At 32.8% G+C, this 12,774-nt stretch overlaps 1 protein-coding gene across 1 annotated transcript in view; it reads left to right on the top strand.

The window, feature by feature from the left end:
• Positions 1-12,471, top strand: part of LOC144439725 (plexin-B-like) — a 47,537-nt gene extending 35,066 nt beyond the window's left edge. Inside the window, exons 20-31 of the mRNA XM_078128962.1 lie at positions 239-305; positions 840-986; positions 1,334-1,490; positions 2,189-2,298; positions 2,616-2,712; positions 3,872-4,014; positions 4,854-4,988; positions 6,482-6,657; positions 7,193-7,340; positions 7,908-8,048; positions 8,463-8,537; positions 9,653-12,471. Coding sequence (XP_077985088.1) covers positions 239-305; positions 840-986; positions 1,334-1,490; positions 2,189-2,298; positions 2,616-2,712; positions 3,872-4,014; positions 4,854-4,988; positions 6,482-6,657; positions 7,193-7,340; positions 7,908-8,048; positions 8,463-8,537; positions 9,653-9,793 — 1,537 coding nt within the window. The 3' untranslated portion in view covers positions 9,794-12,471. The remainder of the gene's footprint in view (positions 1-238; positions 306-839; positions 987-1,333; positions 1,491-2,188; positions 2,299-2,615; positions 2,713-3,871; positions 4,015-4,853; positions 4,989-6,481; positions 6,658-7,192; positions 7,341-7,907; positions 8,049-8,462; positions 8,538-9,652) is intronic.
• Positions 12,472-12,774: the final 303 nt, after the last annotated feature.

Raw genomic sequence — 12,774 nt, 5'->3', positions numbered from 1 at the left:
AAAGCTATACAAAAATACAATACAGTCTACTTTGTTACTCCAGCAGAGAGGAATTATAGTGTGTGCTTCAAAAAAAAAGAATACACACTAAACAGCAACACAATATAATTAAAAGCAAGTAACAATGTTAACAATCAAGATAGTACATACATTGTAACATACGAAAAGCAAACAACAGACTAATAATTTTATTCTGTACTAAATTCAAAAAACTTTCTAATATTCCCAATCTTTACAGCACTGTATCCATCATGGAGAAACTACTCACCAACTGGTTTGTCTTGACCCTGTATGGCTTCCTCAAGGTACAACAATTCTTATTAGCAAGCATGTCAAAAATTAAGTAACTAATAGCATATTTGAATATTTCACATATTTGAATATTTTATGGTGTCAAAATCCTCCTTGATTGGCTATGGATGTTGCAATTTTGTTAGGTATTTCTTAACCAGTAAATGTGTCAAGTTATGCTCTTTTTGTTAACCATTAATTGCTCAATATCATTTTGTCAGGAAAGGTTTACTACAGTGTAAAATCACCTGGTGAATTCAATGAGTGTATCTTATATAATTTTTTAATCAAAGACACAGTCTGAATAATGTGACATTTGAGACAAAGATTTATTCCCAGTTTACACTGCATGTAGTATGATTTCATAAGGCTCTGGTTTCTCTTTGGGTTTTAAACCAATTGTCAGAATGCAAGTCCTACATTTAAGCAATATCTTGTAATTAAACATATTACTCATTTTGTTAAAAACCTACTAGTAGTGATCAATTATACATCAGATAACCTTTTCCAAGGAATAAACTGTACCATATCATCATTTTAAATTACAGCATTCTGCTGGCTCATCCATATTCTTCCTCTACAAAGCCCTGAAACACCAGATTGAGAAGGGACCGGTAGATTCTGTGACTGGATTTGCTAAGTATTCACTCACCAATGATTTGTTGTTGAAACAAGTTGTGGAAGCAGTTCCTTTGGTAATTTCATTCCTGACTAATATATGTACACTGGTTGCAGCTTACCTGCAAACTGAGAACCAAAGCTGCAAGCAATCAATCAGTCAATAATTATCATTGATAAAGCTCCTGAATGTAGTATACAGTGATGTTGAAAAGGCATCATACAGATTATTACAGAATTGAAAGCATCAACCACTACATTTGTATTGTGGACAATTTTCTTAATTTGTTTTCTCATTTTTAGATGACTTTCTCTACATGACCAACTTACATGTTAACTTTACAATGTTACAATGCAAGACTTTGATGTAAACTTTGATCAATTGTAACAATTATTTTCATGCATTTGAATTTTTTTCTGACAGAATATAAATATTGTGACTGAATGGGATGGAGATTCTGATTTAGAAGTCAAAGTTCTAGATATAGATACAATATCTCAAGTAAAAGAAAAGATACTGGATGTTATGTACAAGAATACTCGTTACTCTAGGAGACCAGTTGTGAAGGACATTGACGTCGGTTAGTAAGATAATAGAGAAAATATAGAAAAAATTGGTAAAAACATTTCTTATGGTGTCTGTAAATTATTGTCCATTTCAAAGAAAATTCCCCTTCGACATGTCAGACCCAAAAATACAAAATATTAATTTTCCAAACATACAAAGCATTGTTAAACATGTACTCATTCATTCAACTCATTCATTCAACAGAGAATAGGTTTAGATTATCCTGCAATAACAAAATACAGCATTATTTAAACAATGTAGACTTTAACACCATGTGTTTAGTTGGTGCAGTTGTGTACACTGTATTCTAAGCTGTAAATGTAACTTGTAGTAAAAGTATATGAAGTTCATGTTTGATAAATGAATGCTTATCAGAAAATTTATCATAAATGATGCATCAAGTGCTGGAAACAGAATCTTTTCATTCATCATACATACAATGTGCTACAAACAAAGAATGTCTGACAAACATTACTATCATCTCATTCATGGTATATTCAATGTGCAATATTGCACTATTGAAGCTCTTTTGATTAAAGGACTATGGCACAAGGTCAAAGCGAATTTAGTTCATTTAGGGAGAGGGAATCTGGCGTCAACATGATTGCTGAACTCCATTTTTTGCATAACCAAATTTCAACAGAAAACTTTCACTCCTTCAATGATAATAGCTTTTCTATTTATTCAATTTTTCTTTCTTCTGTATACCAGAATGGAGAGCTGGTATGGAGGGCCAAGGTCACTTGACCTTACAAGATCAAGACCAGACGTCAGAAGTTATGGATAACTGGAAAAGGCTGAACACACTTACACATTATGGGGTGGGAAAATACCCAGTGTGTTTTATAGATATAAGTGCCAAGCATTATTTAATCATGTAAAACTGTAAGAAAGTTGCTTCTATTATGAGAGAAATTCAGAGAGGGTGCTGTCTGCTTTCCCCAACACCCTTCAATGTATTTGCTTATTTTATGAACAAACGAAACAATACATGAATTCACATCAAATCAAAGTAATTTTATTTGTACAGTAATAATAACAATAATAACTTTATAGCAAGTTTGTCTTTTCTGGTTTATATGTGCATGAGTTATCAGTCAGAGTACATCTGGTTATATCATCATTCATTTAATTTCAGGTTTATGATGAGGCTTTTCTGGCTTTGGTGTATAAACTCAAAGATGTCAATGTTCAGTCTAATGTTCGAAGTCCAATTTCAGTAGCCAACCAATATGGTAGGTTCATGAAATCAGCCAATCATTTCTGCCAGGTATTACTATGAATGCACACAACGTGAATGGGTTTAAGTATGTAGGTTTGTCGATGCTGTGAAAAACAAGATTCTAAATGAAATTTGATATCTGGTAAAACATATTTATTACTTCCTGAGTTCTGAATGTATTACATACTGCTTCATAGCATGATGATTATTGCCAAGAATGATTATGGAGAAAAACAAAATTAAATGTATTGACTTGTTTGGGTAGCTTCACTGAGTCTCCCATTGTGAAATGTACTTAAACGTATATTTTTACATGTAACCTTGAATGTGCTTGGCTTACCAACATTATTTATTATTTATTGTTTCTTCAATGTCAGTCAAACTAATAATTCTAAGCTTTCTAAACAAGTGATAATTATAATGAATGTAACATGTACCCACTTATGCAAGGCTTGTTGAAGTTGCATCATTCATAATTTAGAAGTAGTTTATCATCATTTATAATGCAATTTAGATGATTGAAATATCATTAATATTAACAAAAACAATTAGCTTATTGATACCCAAGGTAACACACCATATAAGGTGCCATAAAATAATTTGTATTGATGCAGTGAACATTCAGAGTAATTTGTTTTCTGTTGTATGTATGTCTAGTACTTTGTGATAGAACAGGCAATATATTTGAAAATATATAAGAAAAACATTGGCAGCCGAATGTCTGCAGTGCAATGTTATTTAGTTTAGATTAAATGTAGCAGATAATGCAATCTTGCTAGGGAAGCATGGTATATGCAGTTCCATGCTGGTTTCTGGGTGGTTGTATCAAACAGAATAGCTGAATGGGGTTGTGATTCACTGTATCTGGTGACGACCACAGATTATTTCAATCTGAACTAGTCAAGTCTATGACCCTGACAAAATAAATATACATGAAAAAAGTACAATTGTGTAACTGCTGCAATAAATAGAAAGAGAATAAAGGATATAAATATATACACATTTCTCACAAATTATTCAGATGAGCATTTCAAATTGTTTTGAAATTGTCTGTTATTTCTTTGCTATGGCTAAGTGGTGAGTTTTAGTGATAGGCAGCTGCTTATATTTAATATTCTGTTTGCCAGGTTAACTTTAGGTATGTAAAATTGCGTCTTATTCATTTTGCATAGACTTCCTTCATTTCCATGATCCTGACATGGCACCAGATGTGATAAGTTCAAATAAATCACGAACTCATATTTTGAGAGAGGAAGATGAGGAGGAGGAGGAGGAGGAAGAGGAAAAAGATGAAACAATGAAAGTCTGGCATTTGGTGAGTGTGGAATATCTTCAAATTTCTTTTATTTCAAGAAGTCTTTATTCAGGGAAGTATTCCTTTTATCGATAATATGACAGAACCCCAATATGCATTAGTGGAAGTGTGCAAGTGTATTTGCTTGCAGTGTACTCTACGGCAGTCCTTTCATGAGCATAGGGAGTGAAAGTGCAGCAGAAAAAACTGCAAGCTCAAATTGTACAAAATCCACTGAGTACCCACACTGACACTCGCACGGCATCGGATTCTGTTAATATTATTATATGTATTTATCCGTAACAGCAAATTTCTCTTTAAAAATGATACATTTGAACTCTGCGATCACATACTTTTGTGTAGAATGAATGATCATGCCATCATTTGCATAACATTTGCATGCATGTATGCAATAATGTATTCGGTATTGTACTGCAATGCAAAATACCACTAGCATGCGCAACACCCCAGTGTAAATAAACTCAGGTACGTGTGTAATACGTAATTTGCACTGCAACTTTTTGTTTTTTGAGACTTTGTAGTCATAGACAATTTTTGTTTGATTAAATTGAAAAAGATGAAGTATACATAAGCTAAATAGATATGAAGAAATGTTTATCCCCAGTAATACATTTTTAATAGCAAATTGTTTATCTCTAAAAACTGTACATATTACACTTATGGTATCTATATTTATATATCCATATATATATATTATATATAGCGAAATATTGTGAAATTTTATTAAATATACTGATTTTTATGTACTGTACTCGCATAATTTAACCTGTTATACTAAATAGCTGTGTGGAATGCAGTTTGATTTAATCAATATTTGTACTGTGTGGTTACCTCTGTAGATGAAATCCAAGCATTATTACACACAGGTCTTTGGAAATGGGACAGCAGGAAAGAGTGAGAAATCATCAAAGTCAAAAAGCAAAGGCAACAAAGTCATCTCTGAGCTATTTTTGACACAAATGGTTTCTACAAAGGTTGGTACTGTATAGTAGCACTTGCAAACTAAAGGTTCTGTAGTGCTATTGGCATAATATAGTGTCCATCTCTCTGTTTTGTCTGCATTTGTGCAGGTACAGATATGTGTCAATGACTGAAGTATTGATTGTGCTAACTGTGAAAATGCAAACAGTAAAAAAGAATTCCCAAGGGACTGGTGCCAGGTTAATACATAAGTGCAAGAAGGACCCTGTGAATTTAAAGGGGAACAAAAAAGATAATGCTGATATTGGCCTAATTGCTTTAGTTTATGTCCAGTGAGAACGAAAAGTCCTTTTTCACCACTCTACAGTACGCAGCTTCTCTAAATTTTAAGAGAAATAAAATTATTCAAATTAACCTTGACCTGACCACTGTACACTGGGATAGGGAATTCTGGGTATTTGCCCAATTACATATGGTGATGTTACCATGCCCCTATATCTATCAGTCAGTTTATTGTTTCAACGTAATCTGTCTATTATTTCTACCTAATCAACCTGTAATGTAGAAATAATAGATAGTCACTAAATTAAATGCTCTTGGTGACATCAGCATGGGCACCATACCCAGAATTCCTTACACAAGTGTACAAAGGTTGGTTCATGGCTAATTTGAATATTTTAGTTCTCTTATATTTTTAGAAGTTGTGCAATGCAAAGTGGTGAAAGTGATTTTCCATGAACCGAAGCAGTTAGCATGAAATCATCCTCACCTTTGTTCTCCTTTACGGGGGAATTCCTCTCCAGGAAATAAAGGCGTTTTTGCAAACTTTGGGTCGTGGAGTCAATTTTTTGAGTTTACATCACATTACGTGTGATTGCCAATAAATATGAAGTGAAAGTTATTGGCCATCTATTGTTTAGTGGTAGCCCTTATTAGTAGTTGTGCGTTGTCTCATGGGGCTAGCCTCATATATATGGAATGGGTGATCACATGCATATTCATTAGTAAAGAACAAATGCTAATCCAGTCATGTGTAGAAATTAATAATATGTAAATGTACTAAGCAACAAAGGGCAAGGCAGCCCATGAATATTAATTGTGTGTTTGCTCTTTATTTATGAACATGCATTCCTTATTTATGAGGCTGTCCCCCATGAGACAACGCACGGTCGTTAATAAGGGCTACCACTAAACTTCATGTTTATCGGCAATTGTCCATAATGTAAGTGATGTAAAATCACAAATTGTCTCTACAACCCAAAGTTTACAAAAATGCCTTTATTTCCTGGAGTTTTGTTCCCCTTTAAGTAATGCCAATGCCGGGTTAAAACATTACTTCAAGGAGACTGTAAAGTGGATTTCTATATGTGAAAGAGAGACCATGTGTAAATAAAACTATTTATGACTTTGCCAACACCCACTGCCAAGCAAGAGAAAATTGATGAAATTTTCACAAAAGTATAAAAATAAAAACTCTAACATTGTGTTATTTTCCATGTACATGTAGAATGTGTAGTTGATGTGAAATTCATTTACTATTTCAAAGGCCACAGTCCTACAGTATGTGGAAGATGTATTCAAGACACTGTTATCAGTCCAAAGACAGCAGTTTCCACAGTTTCCAAAATCTGTGAAGTACATGTTTGATTTCCTGGATGAGTTAGCGGAGAAATTTGACATAGAACATTCAGATGATGTTACACATATTTGGAAGAGTAACAGGTACAGAATTTCCATGGAAACATTTCAGTGTATAATGACAGGGTCAGGGGTCATGTAAAGATTGAAGGTTAATACAGTAACTGTATTGTTATAAAATGCAATTTTATTCAGGGAAGTCAGTATGTCTATAATCCATCTTTTGGTTAGCTTTCAGAATGTAATTAAGGCTTTTGCTCTTACATATATTTGAAACGTCTGACATTCTCAATTACATGTAAAGTATACACTATAACCTATTTAAGTACATTTTTAAGTATAATAAATTATGTAAGTATGCTTTTGTTTACTTATCTATTGGCAATAAGTTTATACCATCGATAATTATATTTTATTGCTCCAAAATCTATATACTTTAAAATATATTTTCATGGTATGCTTTAAGTATACATATACATTTAAAGTATACTTAAATAGTTGTTATTTGGTGCAAATAAGTATGCTTCTAATTATACATAATGTATCATTCATGCAGGTTGGTTGGTACGGGTGTCATGTAGTTCTCTGATATCAAGTTCTGTTTATTTCTTTGTTCCAGCCTTCCACTGAGAATATGGGCTAATATATTGAAATGGCCACATTTTGTGTTTGATATCAATGTGAATCCAACTCTAACAGCAAGTTTGGAAATTGTAGCCCAGGCATTTGTTGACTCGTGTTCCAAAACTGAAAGGAAAATGGGCAGGGTAAGGATTCTCTTGTGTACACAATTTTCCATGTTGTACTCAGTGTGCCCTCTAAGCCAATTTGATGTGCCACTGACGCACACAATTTCTAGTGATGCACCAACATTTGGTGTTTCCCTATCTCATACTATGTGGTGACTCACAAGTAATGCCATTTTGACTCACAACAACAACAAATTTGGCTATCATTAGAGGGCACACTAGTTGAACTGGTGCACTGCCTTTATATACGTGTACATTTGTACTTATTGTAATGTACATACATGTACATCCTTACATACATACATACATACATACATACATACATACATACATAGATACATTGTGCATATACATTACGTACCTACCTACCTACTTACGTACGTACATACATACATACATACATACATAGATACATAGATACATAGATACATACATATGTACCTACCTACCTACTTTACATACATACATACACACACATACATACATACATACATACATACATACATACGTGTACATACATTATTAATACTATCCATCATACTACAAGTTTGGTAACAAGTTCCACTGTCAAATTACCTTTAAAAGGAAACCCCAGCAAATAAATTGCTCTTTGCTAATGAAGTGAGATCCACTAGGGAAAAGGTGGATGAATACTATAAAGAGATTGCTAAACTACCACCCATTGATGAGAGAGAGCTAGGTATCAGCTTAGAAGAAGATTTCATAGTAAGTACACATTCTAGATTACTTTTATCTTACCATTGTGATAGAGATATATTATAGAGGTAGCAAGTACAAAGACAAGTCATAAGTTGAAACATAAATGGTCAATTATAATTTGAGAAATTCCATTACATATCTGTAATTTACACTTTTACGTTATCATTTTCATATCAAACTATATACTCATGTGATGTTTGATGTGATTGTGAAGTGATGTATTCCTTGATTTGCCTAATGGTAAAGTCACTGCATGGCTTTGGGTTGCTATTAAAATAAGGGAATATCCTAGAAACATGTTAATTAACACAGCAATCAGAATATTTGTTCAAAGGTAATGAGAATTGCAAGACAATGATAGATTCTTTGATGTCAAGAAAACTGATATAATCTAATAGTGATGCTTTCTACTTTTAACAGGAATTGGGTGGCAAGTTTGACAAGATTAGTGCTTTGGGAGAGCTCTATCGTTATGCAACAAAATATGGTGGAGAGGTAAGACACCTTACATTTCCAGACTTTTGATACATTAAAATTCATAATGCTACATATATATTAACTTCAAAGATTACTTTTGCAGGGTTTTTGAACACACCTGAAATAAAAGCTCAGCCATTCAGTCTTACTTCTGGCTTAATACATGTACGGTGTCAAGACTAGGAGATTATGATATTTGTGCTGTCACCATCAGAATTGTTCCCATAAATCCTTGCAGGCAATCCTTAAATGGCTGTAGACATTTAAAGTGCAGTTCACTGGCACTTCTTTACAAGATTTCAAGGTTGAGTAACTAGCTGAAGTGCTTTGTCACCTCGAATCATATTGGAAATTGAGAGCGTTAATCAAGACAAGTAAATTCAGAAGTATGGCCTGGTTTGAAAGGCCAGTGTTACTTTATCAATGGAGCTATAATGATTACACAGGATTATTATTTTGTTCTAGAACAACTTTTTCTACAGCTAGCTCTGCCAGGCAACTGTTTTTCACACCTAAATTTTATTCCTACTATTGATGACAGAATAATTAATAATAACATACTATGTAACCAAATACAAAGTTTTTAAATCAATGCTAGGTAATGGTTATGATAGTGGGTATCAAAGATTATATTTGCCAAAGTGAGAAGTAATATTTTTCATTTTGGTTTGTAATCAAGTCTTTTGTAATGAAACTAATGAAAACCTTTTCTCATTAATATATGTATGTGTTCATTTGCCTTTCTGTATATAACACTTTGTTGTCTTAAAGACGATTATGTACTAGTACTTTATATTTTAAATGATCGTCATTAGTTACTTTTAATCCTAAATCACAGGACTTTTTACTTTCCTCTTTTGCTGTTTTTATAATTGATTCAACATAATGCAAATTATTGTTACAGTGATAGCTTTTAAGTTAATGTAGCTTGTAATAACAAAATTGAATACTGAATGATCCTAACAAAACTCAACTTATAAGGTTTTTAAAACCTTCACCACAACTCTCTTGAAAAAAGGTCAAACTTCAGTTGTACAGTGTGAATGATCCTCATATTCCATGTGAAATAAAGTATTACATTTACATTTAGTTGCCAGTTTCCATAACAACTATGTTATTATATCTACTGACAGCTCCTAGATGCCCTGGAAGATGATGAAACATGCAAGAAACAGAATCTAGCATTCCGATTAGAGCAAGTAGCTGCAACTATGGCTGAAAATGATTATGGAGAAGCAAGAGCAAGCTCAAGTGGTACCGTTGCTCGAAATTAAACATGTCTTAAACCTGTCTGTTATATTCTAAATTTGATTATCAACTAGTAATTTTTCCAGTGTTACTAGCACTGTTCCGTTATGTGTGATGTAAAGTCAAGCATGTCAAGACATGCCTTAAATCCATTTTTTGTTATTGAGTGTAAATTTGATTAAAAACTAGTAATTGTAATTACTAGTAAAACTAGTAATCCAGTGTTACCAGGACAGTTCCATTATAAACTGTTGTGATGTAAAGATGTGGCTGAAATCTATCTTTTTTTTATTGAGTGAGAAGAAAAACTGAACAAGATGTATAAAAACTAATAAAAACTAATAAAATGTCGCCGAGTACAAAAAGTTGAAAAAATATCTAACATTGAGGATGAAGCTTTCATAGAGAGTTCTCACACTTATGAAATTGTCAAGTTGATTTTAAATTCTATCTTTATATTAACAAGAAATGCTGCTATGTCAGTAGTATAGGATATTTTTTTTTTATTATGCAGAATGTATTTTTATAAAGTATATATATTTATTCAAGCAACTGATGTGCAGTGCAGGATATCTTGCCATGGGTGCAACCTTTAAAAAAGACTAACAATGCAGAAGAAAAGATATATTTACACTTGGAAAATTATTTTTAACATGCTAATTATATATATATATATATATGGAAATTGTATAAAACTTATTATCTGTAATTATAGCTTCTTGCTCAGGATTTATTTTCAGTCTGTTTCTTTACTAGAAACTGTTCATACATGCCCTACCAAGCAGTTTTAGCAAGAGACTTTTGCTGATTGTGAAAAGTCTCAAAAGATGTGGGTCATGAATGTGACCAAATGAGACAGAAGTGAGTTCATGTGTAATATTAACTACAAGGAAAATATACAGTTCTGACTTTTCAGGTATTTCTCAACAGAATACTGTTAGGTATGTCGTAAGCTTTATGTCTTTGCCAAATTTCGTCTTTTGCAATTGTAGATGTTATTTCCAAGAAATGAATTGCTGCTCACAACATTATGTCAAATGTACATTTGAACAGCTATGTGTTTACATTGTAAATTGAATTACAGGCTTGAGTGAAATATATGTGGCTCCTGGATTCTATTTAGAATGAAGCATTACGATATTCAACTTTGAAAGCCTTCAAATGAAAGGAGCCTCTTCCAAAGTATTTCTTTCAAAATTAACAAAGCAACATCTTCATTGGATATTTGATATTTGTAATTATTAAGTAGTGCAATCAGATAATGAATAGATGAGTACCAGATTTGAATGGTAAACTTTGAAGCAGGCTTCATTGTGATATTTTACATATAGAAACGATTTTTAGCACAACAGAACTGATATAAAAGGTTCATTAGTGCTATAGGCATTGTGTGGTCTCTGTCCATCTGTCTGTCTGTCAGTGTGTGTGTGTGTGTGTGTGGACGAGTTAAACTCAAAAACTGCCAGACTAATTGCTTTGGTATTTGGTGGGGAGATTACTTTTGGTGTCTAGTTGGGAAATTGTTCAAAGCAAAATGATTACATCAGAGGTATGTGATTTGGGTAAAAAAAATGTCGTTTTTTTTCGTCAAAAACTAAAACTTCAAAACTACTGGGTAGATTGGTCTGAAATTTGATGGGAGTGTACTTAGGGGTTTGTAGTAAGATTTTTCATGACATGATGATTCCATCAGTAATATGTAAATTAGGGGTAAACGTGTCTTTTTGGTCAAAAATCTTTAATTCCAACACTACAGAGCAGATTGGGCTGAAATTTGATAGGGATGCATATGGGGGTGTATAGACGAAGAAATATTAAGTATATAATGATCTCATCAGTGATATGCAAATTAGGTGTAAAAATGTGAATTTTGATCAAAAACTTTTATCTTAAAAGGTACTTGGCCAATGAGACTGAAACTTGGTGAGAAGTTTCTAGAAGTGTTATTCTTCATTTTTTTCATCTGGTAGGCAAGTGATTAAACATTCAAAATATGTATGCAAATATCCCTATCAACAAGACCACGCCCATAGCAACAGCCAAATGATCACATATATTGCAAAGATAACGACAGGGTTGGATAAGCAACTGAATAGTTATCGAGCAAATGAACACCTACACCTAGCATGGATCAGCATGTGGGTAAACATTTTTAAAAAGTGTACAGTTGTGCTACAATGACATTGGCGCTATTTTTAAAAAATAATGATTGCATTGCTGGCCATAGTGTTCAAGATTGAATTTTCATGTACTCTTTGTCATTAACATATTTTAATTACTTTAAGTTTGTAAGAATAAGATACATACAGATATGCACCTGTGACTTTACACAAATGTTCAGCACAAAAGATAACAAAGAAGTTCCAGTAATACAACATTATTTATATTTTTTATGAACCTAGCCAGACACATTAGACTAATCTTTATGAACTTATAGAAACATATGAAATATGGACATTATCGGTATCATCTGATCACGTCTTTATGACATTTTTCGTACTCTGTACTCTTAAGTGCACCGTATTTGCTCAGCTGATTTCAAGCAAGATGGTAAAATGAGGGTGGGGGGGGGGATAAAGTAGATTGAATTGGTAATATCGACGAGCCTGAAGAAAACATTTCAACAGCACTGTGTGTCATTGAATATATTAATTAAAAGTACATAATATGCTTACTTTTGTTATCACCATAGAATGCCCATTATAACCGAATGTATTCATAATTAATTAATTGGAATAAAAATGAATATTATCTGAACAATTTATTAGTCTTTCATATCATTTTTTTAAATAAAAGCTCTAGCTTACAGGGAGAACATGTGGACAAAGTGACAACAGTCTAGGGTTGTTTTAAATTTGTGTTTGTTCTCATTCAGATAATTTGTCACATAAAAATGTGTGTTGTTATATATGCATAGCCTGGTGGGAATTATATAATAGGAATGACCCATTTCCATTCCGTCTATGAGTGTTTGCGCCTAGCCATTCATCAGGTATATGATTTCAAT

This window comes from Glandiceps talaboti, chromosome 1 (genome assembly GCF_964340395.1).
Source record: "Glandiceps talaboti chromosome 1, keGlaTala1.1, whole genome shotgun sequence".
Lineage (NCBI taxonomy): Eukaryota > Metazoa > Hemichordata > Enteropneusta > Spengelidae > Glandiceps > Glandiceps talaboti.
This window is presented reverse-complemented; position numbering and strand designations above follow the sequence as displayed.